The sequence below is a fragment of the Notolepis coatsorum genome (assembly GCF_963971535.1).
Source record: "Notolepis coatsorum genome assembly, chromosome: 20".
Classification (NCBI taxonomy): Eukaryota; Metazoa; Chordata; class Actinopteri; order Aulopiformes; family Paralepididae; genus Notolepis; species Notolepis coatsorum.
The window spans coordinates 30,689,728-30,708,530 of NC_140184.1; the positions used below are offsets into that span (position 1 = coordinate 30,689,728).

General features: G+C 41.3%; 1 protein-coding gene across 2 annotated transcripts in view; it reads left to right on the forward strand.

Moving 5' to 3' along the window:
• Positions 1 to 1,566: 1,566 nt before the first annotated feature.
• The window catches only part of LOC311247067 (mothers against decapentaplegic homolog 3), a 76,734-nt gene continuing 59,497 nt past the window's right edge, over positions 1,567 to 18,803 (forward strand). For both annotated transcript variants that reach the window (XM_084337367.1, XM_084337368.1), the window contains exon 1: positions 1,567 to 1,849. In XM_084337367.1, coding sequence (XP_084193493.1) covers positions 1,647 to 1,849 — 203 coding nt within the window. In that variant the 5' untranslated portion in view covers positions 1,567 to 1,646. The remainder of the gene's footprint in view (positions 1,850 to 18,803) is intronic.

Genomic DNA, 18,803 nt, shown 5'->3' on the forward strand with positions numbered 1-18,803 from the left:
ATGCACTGTAATTAATGCTTGTATATCTTATCGTGTGTTGTCATGTTTGTTTATATGTTTGTTTAAAAAATAATAAAAAAATAAAAACATGAATGACCGTGTTTACTCTCCATTGACATGTCAAAATGGCTACTGTGAAAATAGCCTATTACTTGACTGAATGAGTGGGGCTGGGAAAAGAAAAAGAATGAGAATGGCTAGTTTCAGGGAACTCAAATTATCTGACTGAAACTCATGGTGGGAATGAATGAATGAATGAATGAATGAATGAATGAATGAATGAATGAATGAATGAATGAATGAATGAATGAATGAATGAATGAATGAATGAATGAAAACTTTATTTAACAGATTGCAGAATGGGTACAATACAGTACGGCTCAATACATACAATTGTTAAGGGGATGCAGACCTGAGAAAGACGTTTGTCTTGTTTCCATCAGGGTCCCCCATTTTCATTTCATATAGAACGGGGCGAGAGTAGGGAGAGTTAAGTTAGTTTTAAGAATAAAGTTTTACCAGTATGTACCATTGGTAACTCTGTAAAATGTATTATTTCAAAATGGTTTGTTTATATATGACCAGCACTAATTGAGAAGGAAGAAGTATGGTATGATAATAAATGTGCACGCACACACACACACACACACACACACACACACACACACACACACACACACACACACACACACACACACACACACACACCAACACTAGTTATATTACACATCATGTCCTAAAAATATGTCTTCAAGCCTGTCAATAAACATCCATGCAGGTGTTTGGCCAGTGGTGCTTCCAGCCAAGTTGACCACTTGTGAACCCATTTACGGAGATAAGCAGAAACAGATGGGTGGATTTCAATGAAAGACTGAAAGTGTATTGTTCTCTCATTCTGTGTGCAATATGTTTTTCAGTTTAGGCAGAAATGTTCCACATACAGAAGAAAACGAGCCTATGACGATTTAATAAAACGTTAGTAACAACTAAACTCTTCAAGATGTAACACAAATCCTTATTTTCATGATCAAACACAGTGAGCTTGACACTGGGGAAGGAAGGAAGGGGGCAGCTGCTTGGCAGTCTCTATGTAGGAGCCTGGACGGAGGCTGCATCATTTGCATTTACGGCAGACTTTGAGCAGACTTCTTCAGCTGGCGAACCTACTAGGACGGCGGATGACTCTGAACTCAGCCAAACTTTGTTGATAGAAAAATAACACAACGTCCGGCAAATAAGTCAGCATTAAAACGAATGTTATCTTCTTCAGAACGTGCTTGATGGAGTAACGTTGGCCGCATATAACTTAGATTAGGCATTTTGTAAAAGTTTGCAGACATTGCAGACAGAACTAGGTTTCTTCGCGGAGTGTTACCGAATGCACTCTGCAGCAGCACACAGTGGGTCTGATCGTCGCGCTGCAGCCAGACCGACCCTGCAGCTCTAAAACTGGAACAAACTTGCAATGCTCCATCGTCACCAATGTGTTGTTAGCTAGACCTTACATTTGTTTTGGGTTTTTTTTTTTTTTTTTTGTATCCCTGTCTCAGCTTTGCGTCTCGGATTGTGTTCAAATAACAATTCCCTCTATATTTTTGCAAGCCACCAGACTTCACAACACTGGAAGGACTTTACTGGAACTCACGATGTCAATTTTGCCTTTCACACCCCCCATTGTCAAAAGACTCCTGGGCTGGAAGAAGGGTGAACAGAACGGGCAAGAGGAGAAATGGTGTGAAAAGGCAGTGAAGAGCCTGGTCAAGAAGTTGAAGAAGACGGGGCAGCTGGACGAACTGGAGAAAGCCATCACCACTCAAAACATCAACACGAAATGTATCACGATACCAAGGTATGTGTCGTCTCTGCAGTGTTTATTATGTGCTCCGCGACTCTGACATCGATGGAGAGAGAGACATAGCCAGACATACACAAGCGACACGTTCAGTTCATTCGCAGTCAAGTTTGGTAATGTTTTGACTTTCCATCTGATTGTAAATGTGAACTATAGCGTTACATGCGCCGTAGCGCATCTGTCATATTGCCTGGCTGTCATTACTTGCTTGTTCATTCACAAAACATGGGAGCAGTCTGTGTGCACAACGGCAACGGGCACATATTATTTCACAGCAGTAGGCTACATGCATTTTAAAATCACTAATGGAGTCCCAGTTATATAACTTGGCCTTAATCTGGGACGCTCTCTAGCGTGGTGGTGGGGTTTGTGTGTATGATGTGCGTAGGCGAGAGACAGTGGGGCCACCAGGTTGTTTTCTTTGCATGCCAGGCATGTCGTGTGCAATGCAATCACCTGCCAGACCTCACATAGTTTGCAACCCATAATCAACATCGCGATTCAACGCAGACGCACTGCTCGCTCGCTCATCGTTAAAGGGTTTCAGTGAGCTTGTTGTGTTACCTCCAGTGCTGAAAGGATGGCAAGCGAAAGCTCTGTCAAGACACTGTTTGTAAACATAGACCATGCCCGATTGCCCCCGATTGCCCGTGCTGTTGACATTTCCTTTAGTGGGTTATTTTTTTTCATTTCAGCTGTCCTCTGTCAGGGAGTCTGTCTTCCCACATGCGAGCCGTATTAAATCTAAAGATTTCTCATCCAGCAGCCTGCTATAGTGAGATCAGTGTTATCCATCATTATATCAATGACGTTGTTGTGGTGACTGATATGTATCCTCCATATTGTTGTGGGTAGAGTATAGCTACAAATCAAAAGCTCACTCCCATGTGCTGGGATGGACCCTGCAGCATTCAACATGCCTGATGAAACCAAAGCCAACACAGGGCGCTCCCACATTCTGAACTGGCACAAGTGTTGTGCATATCACTGTCTGCACAGGCCTAGGCCAATATCCTGGCTTTAAGCCTATACCCAACGTTTGCCCCACTCCAGTTTCATATGGCCACCACTAATGCAGAGGGGAACAAGTGGAGCACAGAAGGCTGACCCCAGATCAGTGTTTGGGGGGAAGCGGCGTGTCCCCGGAGAGCTGCGCCCTGTGGTACCTGGCAGCCCTGGTCCTGTTTATTTTTGTGCTGGCTGGCTGGCTGACAGCAGCTGCCTGCCTGCTCAGGCCTGTCTTTGGGGAGCTCCGTTCAACTAACTCCCCTATCTCTCTCTGACACACAAATTCCCCAGTGGCTCTCCCTCACCAGCCCGGCTGATCAGCACTATAGGCTCAGCTGAGCACTGTGGGAAGCATGCTCTACTCATTGATTAAGTCAATGGACTTAAAGCATCTGGTAGTCGAACAGCAGGTCAAGTACCTGTTTAGGTGATTAGAGGTAGAATTATTGGCATTATTGGTGGTGTGTGTGTGGTGTGTGTGTGTGTGTGTGTGTGTGTGTGTGTGTGTGTGTGTGTGTGTGTGTGTGTGTGTGTGTGTGTGTGTGTGTGTGTGTGTGTGTGTGTGTGTGTGTGTGTGTGTGTGTGTGTGTGTGTGTGTGTGTGTGTGTGTGTGTGTGTGTGTGTGTGTGTGTGTGTGTGTGTGTGTGTGTGTGTGTGTGTGTGTGTGTGTTGCGAGGATGGAGGGTGGAATAATAACTGTTTTCATGCTACAGTGTATCACTGTAAAGAACTGTAACAACAGTGCCACAAACTACAGTTAATATACAAAACAGTTAGCCTGTGTCTTCATAAGTTGTTATACAGTAGTTAGTTGTTAACTAAGTTTGCATATTTCCTCGGGTCCTGACGCTAGCCCAGTCCACATGATGGAGAGTGCACATTAGAAGTGTTCCATTAGTGATTCAACAATTTTTCTTCCAATAAATCACTATGAAGTGGTCTGTTTCACAACCATTTGAAGATCAGCATATTTCAATAATTACAGAGATAATACCATACATTGAGATAATTGAGACAATTGTACTATAAATGAACCCCTAATGAGAGGAAAAATGCAACACCCTTACTGTTCAGAGTCAGACTGTATGAAGCGCAATTATTTCAGCTAGGGGAGTGGGGGAGGAATGAGTCAGTGAAATGCATAGGAGCTATGGAAAACCCCTGCCAACCCCCTCTGTTGATTTACAGGAGCCCTTGACTCGTTAGATAACATTGCAAATGGATTTAACAGGAGCAATCTCTTGTGAGAAGCCATGCAATCACAGCGAATTAGATAGTCTATAGTGGTGGGGTGGGGTCTCAATCTGTTTATTCTGCAGATAAATACCCAAATCCCATGGGAAAACATTTGTTTTCAGTCGCTTACGCTTCATTTATACATTTGTATCTTGAAACAAAGTATTTTGCATTTATATCCCTGGTTTTTAGCCTGTTGGTGAGGCAGAGCTGTGCGTCCGGGACCCTTGAGGTTTGGAGTAGGACTATCCAAAACTCTTACTTTTTTAACAATAGGTAGTACAGTAGTATACCAAGGCCTCATAGTCAATTTCAAGTTTTAGTCACTGAACAACACGCAATTGTGGCTTTGTGGAATGGCCCTTCTTTCCCTCTATCTCTCTCTCGCTCTCTCTCTCTTGCTCTGTCTCCCTTTCTTATTTCTCTCTCTATTTAACCAACTGACGACAGGAACCACCATGGTATGAAAAGCTCTCCGACCACTTCCGTGGAACACAAACACTGGCACGTTAAGTGCGTCAAGTCATGAAAGCGTGCCTCTATTTCTGGGGTTCAAGAGGCGGATGTCAAGTGTGCCGGAACCTGAGCTGGTCGAAGGTGTGAACGATGACTAATACAGTATGGCTTCCCTTCCTTCTTCAGGGCCTAGTTTTACAAGGCTCCGCTGAGGGTACGTTTACGTTTACGTTTAAGTCTTACACTTAACCGTTTAAGTCTTAGTCACACAGCAGTTGCTTTCTTGCATTCATTCATTAGGTTATAAACATATTAGTTATGTCCGACTGATAAAAGATTTATGGTATCCACCAATATCTAAGGATGCACCGATACCACTTCATCATTGCCGATATCGATTCAGAGTACTAAACTATTAAGTATCAGCCAATATTGGGTACCGATTCAATCCATCTCTATTACTGAACAGTATAGACGTTGTGTGTTAAAATGCAGCAAATCAAGTCTTTGCTTTGATTTTTGGCATGTTACACATAATTTATTTGGTTTTTAATTTTAGTATTGGGGGAATTCTCCAATACCGATACCCTATTATAGCCTGGTATCAGAACGATATGCATCCCCAGAAACAATATCTATTGGCTTAACTTCAGAGGATAATTAGAAACTGATATCTACTGATGGAGGTATTTAGGTATTTTCTTTGTGTCTCTATTTACATCAGAGTCAATGTTTTTCTTTGATTTATCAGGCATTTTGTGCTTAGCACTGTCAGCAGTTGGAGCATACAGTAGCTTGGCTGGAAAGACACATACTGTACACACACACACACACACACACACACACACACACACACACACACACACACACACACATACACACACACACACACACCCTTTTTATTTAATTTTTTACATTTTAAAGTTAAATGCATCAATCTGGTGCACTTTGAGAGCAAAATAAAGAGGCTAGATCTATGATGAACTTTGTGCTCAAAACACAAAATCGACTAGACTGCAGTGCTTTCTCCCTGCAGCCTTTTCCTCAGGTCAGGCTTTTACATTAAGCACCCCCCACAGCCCAAATTAAATGATAAAAAAAAAAAAAAAAAAAATTATTATTATAATATATATATATATTTTTTTAATATATATTTTTTTAATAGTCTAGTTCATAGCAGCGGCGGTCCTAATTCGCCGCTGCTGAATGCATATAGGGGAAACACTGCACACACACACACACACACGCACGCATGCACGCACGCACGCACGCACGCACGCACGCACTGTTCAATACTTCTATTAAAACACCCCTGCAGTGTTTTATGAGAGTTAAAGTAGAGATTTTCCTTTGATCAATTCCAACATAGGATTTATCATTGGCACTTGCTTTCAGATATATCATTATATTGCTTAAATAATATGCAGCAATCTTTTCTGTGTGGAATTAGGCCTAGTGCCAAACAAACACCTTTGTGGCTTTGAGCCTAAGTTGGTGATAGACATATTGAACTGCAGAAAACATCTCACTCACTCACTCACTCACTCACTCACTCACTCACTCACTCACTCACTCACTCACTCACTCACTCACTCACTCACTCACTCACTCACTCACTCACTCACTCACTCAATACAAATTCAACAGGGTCACGCTCCTGACTGTACAAGCTGACTGAGCCAATACAGACAGGAGCATGACTCCATTGATTTTGTATTGGTTTGTTGCTAACTATCCGGAGCTAATGTGAATGGGAACAGCATGGATTGTGCTGAGAAAAGTGCTAACGGCCCGCAGTGAGACGAAGAGGGATTGTAGCTAGGGATGCCCCGATCACGTTTTTTGCCACCGATACCGATCACCGATCGCCGTGAGCCATATCGGCCGATACCGATCCGATACCGATTGTTTTTGATTAAAAAGAAATTAAACATTATTTTATATAATTTTTTTTTTAATAAAATATATATATTATATAATTAGACTTTTACTTGTATTATCTGCGAGACATCGCCACCACGCAACAAGTCAAAATGCTCGCTATCTGCAAACAGCTCTACTGTCTGTGTGTACTCTAGTAGCCTCCAGCTCCAAAAAGGATTCTCCTGCCCTGCAGCTGGACCCTATTGGTAACGTTACGGTTCTTTGGTCATTTCACATTCAGCAAGCCCTCAGCTCGAATACGCATTAAATCAATGTTATAAGACATTGATATCAAGAGCTATCTGTAGCTACTGCTAGCCGGCTAGATGACGTTAAGACAGAACTTTAGTTCAATGGGACATTTCGTTTTGAACAGAGAACTAACGTCAGCTAATGCAAGCTAACGGAGGTATGAACATGGACTACTAGACTTTCTGGATAATTTGTTGATATCAGGAGCTATCAGTAGCTAGCCGGCTAAATACCGTTAGACAATGCCTACTAAACGTGAATAGTTGACTGGGTAATTTTGTTTAAACAGTAACGATAGCTAGGTAGCTAACGTTAGCTCAGGTTGAATGCACTACAGACTCGAGCAGAGGAGCCTCCTCTCAGTCCTCAGTGTTTACAAACTCTACACGGGTGTGGGCGGGCTAGGGAGGAGGAGCAGCGGCAGTTTGCAGGTCGTGTGTGTCTGAGACAGACAGCGCGTGAGATCTTCGCTTGATCGGTTTCCGCGATCGGCGAATATGACTCATTATCGGTAGGGATGCCCCGATCACGTTTTTTGCCACCGATACCGATCACCGATCGTCGTGAGCCATATCGGCCGATACCGATCCGATACCGATTGTTTTTGATTAAAAAGAAATTAAAAATTATTTTATATAAAAAGTTTTTTTTTTTTTTTTTTATAAAATATATATATTATATAATTAGACTTGTACTTGTATTATCTGCGAGACATCGCCACCACGCAACAAGTCAAAATGCTCGCTATCTGCAAACAGCTCCACTGTCTGTGTGTACTCTAGTAGCCTCCAGCTCCAAAAAGGATTCTCCGGCGCTGCAGCGGGACCCTATGGTAACGTTACTGTGCTTTGGTCATTTCACATTCAGCAAGCCCTCAGCTCGAATACGCATAGTTATAAGACATTGATATCAAGAGCTATCTGTAGCTACTGCTAGCCGGCTAGATGACGTTAAGACAGAACTTTAGTTCAATGGGACATTTCGTTTTGAACAGTAAACTAACGTCAGCTAACGCAAGCTAACGGAGGTATGAACATGGACTACTACACTTTCTGGATCATTTGTTGATATCAGGAGCTATCGGTAGCTAGCCGGCTAAATACCGTTAGACAATGCCTACTAAACGTGAATAGTTGACTGGGTAATTTTGTTTAAACAGTAACGATAGCTAGATAGCTAACGTTAGCTCAGGTCGAATGCACTACAGATACAGACTCGAGCAGGGGAGCCTCCTCTCAGTCCTCAGTGTTTACAAACTCTACACGGGGCGGGCGGGGCTAGGGAGGAGGAGCAGCGGCAGTTTGCAGGTCCTGTGTCTGAGACAGACAGCGAGTGAGAGCTTCGCTTGATCGGTTTCCGCGATCGGCGAATACGACTCATTATCGGAATTCACAGATTGCATATTTATACTGAGTATCGGCCGATAACGATCGGTGGCCGATCGATCGGGGCATCCCTAATTATCGGAATTCACAGATTGCATATTTATACTGAGTATCGGCCGATAACGATCGGTGGCCGATCGATCGGGGCATCCCTAATTGTAGCAGATGTCATTGAGATGAGTGAACATTACGATAAAAAACAGAGTTTATAAAAAAAAGAAAAAAAATGTTTACTGAATTTAGATTTAATTGGATGTAACACTAAAAAAAAAGGAATAATCTATAAAAGATTATGAACCTAAACATGTTTAAATGGTGATAAATTACTGATCTTCCCTGGGTGACTGGCTACAGTGGGGGGAAATCACAGTGGAACCTCACTCTCCAGGTCTATACAGCTGTGTATGATCAGTGATTATGAAATGGAATAAGGGGGAATATCCAGACAAATTGTGTGCACGCATCCATGCATTTGTGCATTGTGTGTGTGTTCCCAGAGCCTGGGGGTAGTGGATTCCTCACACCTAGCTTCTCTCTCTCTCTCTCTCTCTCTCTCTCTCTCTCTCTCTCTCTCTCTCTCTCTCTCTCTCTCTCTCTCTCTCTCTCTCTCTCTCTCTCTCTCTCTCTCTCTCTCTCTCTCTCTCTCTCTCTCTCTCTCTCTCTCTCTCTCTCTCTCTCTCTCTCTCTCTCTCTCTCTCCCTCCATCTCTGTCTCTCAGACAGCTTGAGGGGATCTTGGCTGTGGATGTGGGCCAAGACTGTGGGAGCAGTCCAGTCTTGTCCACGCACACACACACACAACACCCTGCTGCTGATTCACACTGCTGCATGTTTAAACAAGAAGGGGGGGGGGGCAGCAGGAGACGAGAAAGAAACAGAGGGAAAGGAAGGGAGGGAGAAGGAGAATAAGAGAGACTGGCTGAGGCTGAAGAGGAAGGAGGAAGACTGGGACGAAGTAGAAAGTGGGAGACAGAGGAAAAGGAAGGGAGATGGGTTGAAAGATAGAGAGATGGGCTAAGGCAGGGAGAGAGACGTGGGACGGGTACTGGGTGACAGAAAGGAGGAGGAGCAAGACTGTGACAGAGTAGAAAGAGAGAGACAGAGGGGAAGGAAGAGAGAGTGAGAGAGAGAGAGAGAGAAAGAGAGAGAGACGGGTACAGGGGAGGCAAAGGAGGCGAAGACTGGGAACAGAGACAGTTGTGTTTCCCCATGCTAAGTTTGTTATTTATAAGCATTCGTTTTATGGTCACATTCACTTTCAGAAGGACAGTGATGTGGAAAACAGAATTTGACAGATTTGTCAAATAGACTATATATTGGGTTATTTAGTTGAATGCTACTAGTGATGCACCGATCGATCGGCTGGTGAGCGTAGAGTAGGGATGGGTATCGTTAGGATTTTATCGATACTACTACTCTTATCGATACTGCTTAACGGTTCGGTACTTTATCGATACTCTTATCGGTTCTTTGGTTCTTTTTTTGCAAGAAAAAAAGACAATTAATTAAGAACAGAATCAACATTGCTTTATTATTTATAAATACAACTTTATAAATAAGTATTATAAATAAATATAATTTCTTCAGCAACAGCAGCAGCAATGTTCTTTTATATAACTTTATAAATAAATATAATAAATTAATATAATTTCTTCAGCAACAGCAGCAACAATGTTTTAAATGTGTCTGACTCTGAATTATAGACTTTTTATAATAAACAACAAATGCAAAAGGCTAACAGAACTGTGACACTCGTTCACCCTATCCTCTGTCATCCTTCCTCTAGCTGCTAGGGATAAAGGACTTTGGGTGGTGGAGGGAGGTAGAGGGAGGATGTGTGGTGGCCCTGGGCTCACTGGGCTGGGACATAGTGGCTGACGCCTCAGCTTGACTATCTATAAAAAGTTTAGATTGTAGTATTTGTAGCTAAACAATTGTTTTGTTTATTAGCCTATTTGTAATAATTCGTTATTAGCCTAGGCAACGCCGTATCTTGGCTTACGGTTACGGCTGCAGTGGATGCAGATGGAACACTGCGCGCAAGGCAGTCGAATACGCGCATTTCTGCACACTAATATCATGTTTTGCCAACAGATGTTTTGATAAATTGATTTGCTCGTATTGCCACCCTTACTGGCAAATGTTTTGTTGCACGTGTGGCAACGTGCATTGTCGGCATTGACCCTTGTAAAGTATATCCATACTTTAGAACGCTTCGCTCTATCCGCCATGATCACGACTCAGTGCATGCAGAGCTGCTGTCTGTGTGCAGAGCGCTATAGCACGGGGCGTCGGGGACAGCGCTTTCATTAAGGAGTACCCGTATGTAGTACCCGTATGTCTATGTGTAGCACTAGCGAGCGACTCGCGAGGAGTGTGTGTAATAATTGACTCGCTGGCTGCGGCTCGCTTCTCGTGCAGAGACAGAGAGGATCGTTCGCAACTTTTAAATAATAATAATAATAATAATAATTTCTCTAGAGTATCGATAGCAGTACCGAGGACGTCAGAGCTTATAAATACTCCGGTATTTTCTAATATAGTACCGGTTCCCGTTTAAAACCGGGGTCCGGGGGGCATCCCTAGCGTAGAGAGAGACAGATTTCATCTTGATCGGCCATGACCAGTCATAATATATCCAATTCTGTGGCAGTCAACTTAACACGCATACACCACTCACAGACCGTAATGCCACAGACCGTAACACCACAGACCGTTCACCACCACAGACCGCAAAGGGCTCTACATGCTACAGCAACTGCAACTGCAACACAACATCAGCGCGACTTCAACGCAACATGGTTGCAGATGTTGCAGAGGGTGTTGTAGACTGTGTTGCGAGCATGTTGCGTACCTCTCACCCAAATCTAATCTGAACAACCGTTGCGTTGATGTTGCGTAGCATTGATTGGTTGGTTAGCGAATGGGGGCGGGGCTGTCATAGAATAATATTGGTCCTGCAGGCAGGAATACTATCTTCGAGTTAACGTAATTTATACAAATGGAAGTATTGATTTCGCCGTAACGAATCATTAAAAAAATATACCGTTAACTGGAATATGTTAGTTTCGTACACATATGTTGGATTATGTAATTGGTTTGTCATGACAAACCAATAAAAAATCGTGAATTTACCGATGGTTATCCTATACCCTAAGCCCTAGTATGTACATTTCAACAAAGTGGAGCCGCAGGGGATTTCCATAGCATACGCCTTCAAATCCTCTTACCTTGACGATTAAAAGCCTCCACAATTTAGTATTCCCATGGCTGCTGTTGATATTTTACGATGCCAGCTTGTGAGAATTTGTTGTAGCCAGCCAGCTAGCGTTGATGCTATTCAATGCTATCATACCCAACTAACGTTAATGCCATTCAGAATTTATTAACATACAGTAGCTACAACAACACAGTAACGTTAATATAATTACATGCATTATTGTTTACAATGAACGGTGGGGCTAATCGAAAGGACTGGACACAGACAAGTTAAACAGCAATAAATTAATTTAATATAACAGGTAGTTCGAGCTACATTTTCGTGCCTATACGACCGCACCACAGCCACAGTGATATACGGCTTTGACGAGCTCTCTTTCTCCTGCCGATTAAATTCAGCAGCTCTTCCTCGACCTCGAGTGCCTGTAGCTGCCTGCATTTGCACAACGGCGTCCATCCCTGCTGCTAGCTAACGTTAAAACTAACCTAAAGTTAGTTGTTCACCAACAATCTACAGACACCAGACACAGAACCGGACTACACAAGCAGAAAACTAAGCATCATTTATACTTCCGGTCGGGGTGTTTCAAAATAAAAGAGCGACGTCTAAAGCACCGGCAATACGTTTATTTTGTACATTATCTAACGTTAAAACGAACCTAAACTAACGTTACAACTAACCTAAAGTTAGTTTAGGTTTGTGTTAATGTTAGATAATGTAATGTATTTCCGGTGCTTTAGACGTCGCTCTTTTATTTTTAAACCCCCAGACCGGAAGTATAAATGATGCTTCGTTTTCTGCTTGTTATCAATAGGTTGGTTGAGAAGGGAAGTTTCATCTATCTAGGGAACCTAGCTACATCCGGGGTACAATGTTGCATAGGCTGCGCGTCGATGTTGCAGAAGCATAAAGGCAGAGTGTCTGCAACACTGTTGCGTTGTCGATGTTGTGTTGCAGTTGCTTCGCAGTTGCTGTAGCATGTAGAGGCCTTAACACCACAGACCGTAACACCACAGACCGTAACACCACAGACTGTAACACCACAGACCGTAACACCACAGACTGTAACACCACAGACTGTAACACCACAGACCGTAACACCACAGACCGTAACACCACAGATAGTAACGTCACAGACATTAACTTCACAGATAGTAACTTCACAGATAGTATTTTTTATTTTTTTTCAGCTACAGATGAAGCTTTTAGTTTTCCTGGGCGCTTTGCCGCGACGTGAGCACGGTTATATCACGTCGTGGAAATGAATTAGGAACCCAGGCTGCTGTTCTATTTTATGCCGCCAGGAGGCGCAAAGTCATTAGACGGACGCTACAACGTCCTACACAGTATACTGTATAACGATCTGTATGTTTTGTTGTCTAAAATAAATACCATACCATGTCTAAAGCAATGTTGCTGAATAAAATAATTAACCAGTTAAAACCTGTCGAATGGAGCAGTCAATGTATATATTTTGTGTAGATAGCTAGGTGGGCTCTATTTATAATGATATATTTTGTCTAGTACCGTGGTCTAGTGGTTTATCCCCATTCCTTTCAAGCCGACGCCCGGGGTTTGATTCCCAGCCCTTTCTAATATTTATATATTTTTTTATTATTTATAAAATTAAATTGCCCGCAACGATGTGCATAATACAATAGTAATAATATATAATAAGAATCCAACCAATAGAGCGACATTGTGCAATAAACAAGTAAACAAAGTAGGGCATATCGGCATTTGTACATGAGTTATTCTGAGTCAACTTATTGTCTGTTGTTGCTACGCAACTTCACTTGACTTGAAAAGACTTGATACCTCCCCCCATGCCCAACGATTAAAAATTAACGTTATTAAATGTATATATATTAATTCATTTTGCGCAAATCCACACTTCATTTCCCAGACCCACTTTGTTTTGAAACAACCAATCACGTTGCGCGATAGCACGAGCGATCCACAGTCAGTAATAATGTTACAGCTGAGTTCACGGCGAAATGTAAAATGCTACCCAGATTGTTGCGTTTCGTTATAAAAACTATGCGGTGATAAACAAAAAACGAATCGCAGTATGCAAAACGTGCGGTTCGAGGAACAATTATTATTATTTATTTTTTTTGATATACAGCAACCTAATTATATACTTCAGGCTAAGTTTTGCCAATAATATTACTCAGCTCAATGAGCTTAGTCCAGCTCAATACATACAATTGTTAAGGGGGTGCAGACCTGAGAAATACTTTCGTCTTGTTTACATCAGGGTCCCCCAACAATTAGCATTTCAATGGTGTGTGTGGGGGGTTGCCAATCCAATGTGACACCTTCACAGGCTAGTCTTTCTCTGCTCTGCATCCCCTTAAACATTTTGTGTGTATTGAGCCATACTGTATTGTACCCATTCTGCAATCAGTTAAATAAAGTTTTCATTAATTCATTCTGTCCATCTGTCTCTCTCACTTGTTTAATCTTTCACTGCAACACTGGTTCTCTCGCAAAACCCCAAACGTTACAATGCCCGCTACGATTGTGCAATAAAACAATAGTTTCGTTTGAGTTTACTCAGTTTATTTGATCAGGGACAGTGCATATCAATCAACAGTTATACATTTATAAATGAATACAATTACAGAAGAAAAAACATTATTATCAAACCAGATTGGAGGAGTGTAAAGGGGATAGTAAGAGTTTTGATTGATTGAATTGATTGATTGATTGATTGATTGATTGATTGATTGATTGATTGAAAACTTTATTAACAGATTGCAGAATGGGTACAATACAGTACAGCTCAATACACACAATTGTTAAGGGGATGCAGACCAGAGAAAGACTTTCGTCTTGTTTCCACCAGGGTCCCCCATTTTCAATTCATCAGGACATATATGACATACATGACATACAGATAGTCAGTACTGCTACATCTATACATTTATGACATACCAGATTTGCAAATACAGTACTGTTTGTGATACAGAAGGAGTCAAGAAAAGGGAGTATATACATTTGACGTAGAAACTGTACATTGGAGGAGGTTGGGTGGGGGGGGTTGGGTACACTGGGATATTGACAACCATACTGGGTAATTTACATTGGAGGTGGTTGGGGGGTGGGGGGGGCACACTGTATAAGCAAGCAAAACTGTACATTGAGGGGGGGGAGACTCTGTACAAACAAACAAAATTGTACATTGGACTATTGACAAAACCATACTAGGTAAATGACTGTACATTGGAGGGGGTTGGGTTAGGATATTTACAGGGGCCAGTGTTGAATTGCAGTCTCCCGTAGGTGTCTCTTGAGAGAGGTTTTGAAAGTGGGTAGTGATCCACATTCCTTTACAGCTTTGGGTAGGGCGTTCCACATTGATGTGGCATAATTGCGAAACGTGTTTAGTCCCTTATTTGAGCCGAATCTGGGTTTAACATGATTTGTGGAGCTCCCTCTGGTGTTGTGATCGTGGTATTCACTGACCTTTGGGAAGTATTTTGCCATGTACATGGGTACCTTGGTCGTGTAGTGTATCTTGTAGACCAGGCCCATTGCAAGTTGCTGTACTCTGTCATCTACTCTAAGCCATCCTAGGTTGTCAAAGTGGGCAGGGGTGAGGTGGGTTCTAGGAGTAAGGTCAAGCAGTAGTCTGACCAGTTTGTTTTGAGATGTTTGTAATTTTGTTTTTAGCGCCTTTGAGGTGCTTTGGTACCATGAGGTGCAAGCATAGTCGTAGTACCCCTGAATGAGTGCTCCTGCCAGAGTCTTCAGGGTATTCTTGTTTACCAGAGAGGAGATCCGGTACAAGAATCGAGTTCGTTGGTTGACTTTTTTTATTACATTGGATGCCATTTTGTCACAGGAGAGATTAGCCTCTAGGATGGAACCCAGGTAGGTAATTTCATCTTTCCTTGTGACAATATTGTCACCCACTGTAACTGAGAAGCCGTCGGTCTTGCTGAGTTTGTTATTTGACCCGAAGAGAATGGACTCTGTTTTGCCCATGTGTAATGATAGTTTGTTATCAGCGAGCCATATGCAGATTCTGCCTAGTTCCGAGCTGAGGGTTTTTTCAACCTGTAACTTGTTCTTGTCAGAGACCAGCAGGGCTGAGTCGTCCGCAAACAGGAACAAGTTGCAGTCACAAGCTGACGACATGTCATTTGCATAAATTAGGAACAGTAGCGGTCCTAGTATGCTTCCTTGTGGAACACCACAGCTCACTGTGAGGGGGGGGGATAGGGTACCGTTTACCTCCACCATCTGTTCCCTCCCCTCAAGGTAGGATTGCATCCAGCTCACTGATAGACTATCAAAACCAATTGCTTTTAGCTTGTCAATCAGAATGGAGTGATTGACCGTGTCAAAGGCCTTTTGTAGGTCCAGCATGACCATGCCGCAGTATTTGCCTGCGTCCACCTCTTGTTTGATGTGGTCATTCAAATAGAGACTATGGAAAACATTGAATGAACCATTTGACATTGCAACTCATTTCAACAATTACTTTGTTTCCAAGGTAAACACAATTATAAATCAAATGTTGCCAATGAGTGGTAAGCTGTCAGACTCTGTAATTAAAAAACATATAATGTATGACAAGAAATGCCGATTTAAATTTAAATGCACAAGTCCAAATGATATTGAAAAGCTCCTCCTATCACTTAAACCAGATAAACCTTGCGGTGTTGATAATCTGAATGGAACACTGCTACAAATCTCTGCAAAATGTGTGGCTAAGCCACTATCACATATTTGATTTGTATGTTTTTTGTTTAATGCCCTTGTTTTTATGTTGAAACGTGTTGTGTGCCGTGTTGGTCAGGACTCCCTGGAAGAAGATATATTGTATCTCAATGGGACATTCCTGGATAAATAAAGGATATAAAAAAAAAATAGAAAAGAAAATAGCTGACACTTTTATCCAAAGCGACTTACAAGTTCTGTTCGACAACTTGTAACTTCTCAGTTACAGTGGGTGACAATATTGTCACAAGGAAAGATGAAATTACCTACCTGGGTTCCATCCTAGAGGCTAATCTCTCCTGTGACAAAATTATTAAACAATTATTAAACACGTTACATACAAAACTGTCTCTTCTGTTATTCAAGTGTTCTGATGGGAATGGTGTATTGTACCACACATAAAAATAGGGAAAAACAATGTCCAGGCACGCACTCCAGGTTTTTCCAAATTTATTGGCAGCCTGAAATCATATCATGACGTTTCGGTGTGAAACGTTTGACCAATTACTTGACAAATGACCTGTCGACCAAGATGGCCACAAGAACAAGAAAATACAATAAAATGTAATATAACAAGCTGTACGCAATGTATATAAAGAAACAAGAGGAATTAAAATACAATTATATAGGATATAGTGTGTTTTGTCTCAAGTGCCATGCTTTCTCAAAATCCTGCAAAACTGAAGATGTCCTCCACAAAAAAACTCAACATTGTGATTGTGCAAAATACAATAAGTAAATACCCTAGAAGCAGTGGATATTGACACATTGAATGCATAACATAGGAAGGTTGTAGAAACATTAAGCCTTAGTCGCATCAATGTCAGCATCAGCATCTTGAATGGATTAAGCGACTTCTTCACAGGAAGGTGGGGACTAAGGTATGCATAGAGTGCTAACAAAATCTGGAATGTAGGTAGACCAGTGAAAAATAAAACCTTCTCATCTTTACCCACAAATGCACTTTGGTCATAGGTAGAGGACAACTGTTTCACATCAGAACGCAACTGAAGGTTTTCCGCTCTCAGATTTATAACTTCATTGGTCATAGAATAAATAAAATCACCAGTCATATCAGTTTGAGTACCTATACTGCACACATTATCACTTGCAGCAGAATCATCAGCAGCAGCTGGTATGTCCATAAGAAGCAAGGCATGGGCAGCATCCACCTTCAGTTTCTGCTGGGTACGATTCACACGCCGTTGGTATTGTGTTTCTTTAGGTGGTTGCAGAGAAGAAGGCTGTTGCTTTCCGGTCATATTTACAGATGGCACCCAATCTGGGTCATCTTTCTTGTACAGGTGACACTTTTTACCTGGAATACAATAATGAAAAATATAGCACACTTTAGACGCTACATTTTAGGAACATTTACAGAAACGGAGTCTTACACTGTAGTAGGTTATGAAATGAGATAAGAATCATATCCAGCCTCATACTATTCCACTGTAAAATGATAGTCGCTGTTATTAATATTTCACATAACGTTACCTGACAAGAAACACTTTGTTTTGACACTACATTTTAGGAACATTTACAGAAACGGAGTCTTACACTGTAGTAGGTTATGAAATGAGATAAGAATCATATCCAGCCTCATACTATTCCACTGTAAAATGATAGTTGCTGTTATTAATATTTCACATAACGTTACCTGACGTAACGTTACCATAACGTAAACTGAGTCTTACACTACTACTGTAGTAGGTTATGAAATGAGATAAGAATCATATCCAGCCTCATACTATTCCACTGTAAAATGATAGTCGCTGTTATTAATATTTCACATAACGTTACCTGACAAGAAACACTTTGTTTTGACACTACATTTTAGGAACATTTACAGAAACAGAGTCTTACACTGTAGTAGGTTATGAAATGAGATAAGAATCATATCCAGCCTCATACTATTCCACTGTAAAATGATAGTTGCTGTTATTAATATTTCACATAACGTTACCTGACGTAACGTTACCATAACGTAAACTGAGTCTTACACTACTACTGTAGTAGGTTATGAAATGAGATAAGAATCATATCCAGCCTCATACTATTCCACTGTAAAATGATAGTCGCTGTTATTAATATTTCACATAACGTTACCTGACAAGTAACACTTTGTTTTGACACTACATTTTAGGAACATTTACAGAAACGGAGTCTTACACTGTAGTAGGTTATGAAATGAGATAAGAATCATATCCAGCCTCATACTATTCCACTGTAAAATGATAGTCGCTGTTATTAATATTTCACATAACGTTACCTGACAAGAAACACTTTGTTTTGACACTACATTTTAGGAACATTTACAGAAACGGAGTCTTACACTGTAGTAGGTTATGAAATGAGATAAGAATCATATCCAGCATCATACTATTCCACTGTAAAATGATAGTTGCTGTTATTAATATTTCACATAACGTTACCTGACGTAACGTTACCATAACGTAAACTGAGTCTTACACTACTACTGTAGTAGGTTATGAAATGAGATAAGAATCATATCCAGCCTCATACTATTCCACTGTAAAATGATAGTCGCTGTTATTAATATTTCACATAACGTTACCTGACAAGAAACACTTTGTTTTGACACTACATTTTAGGAACATTTACAGAAACGGAGTCTTACACTGTAGTAGGTTATGAAATGAGATAAGAATCATATCCAGCCTCATACTATTCCACTGTAAAATGATAGTTGCTGTTATTAATATTTCACATAACGTTACCTG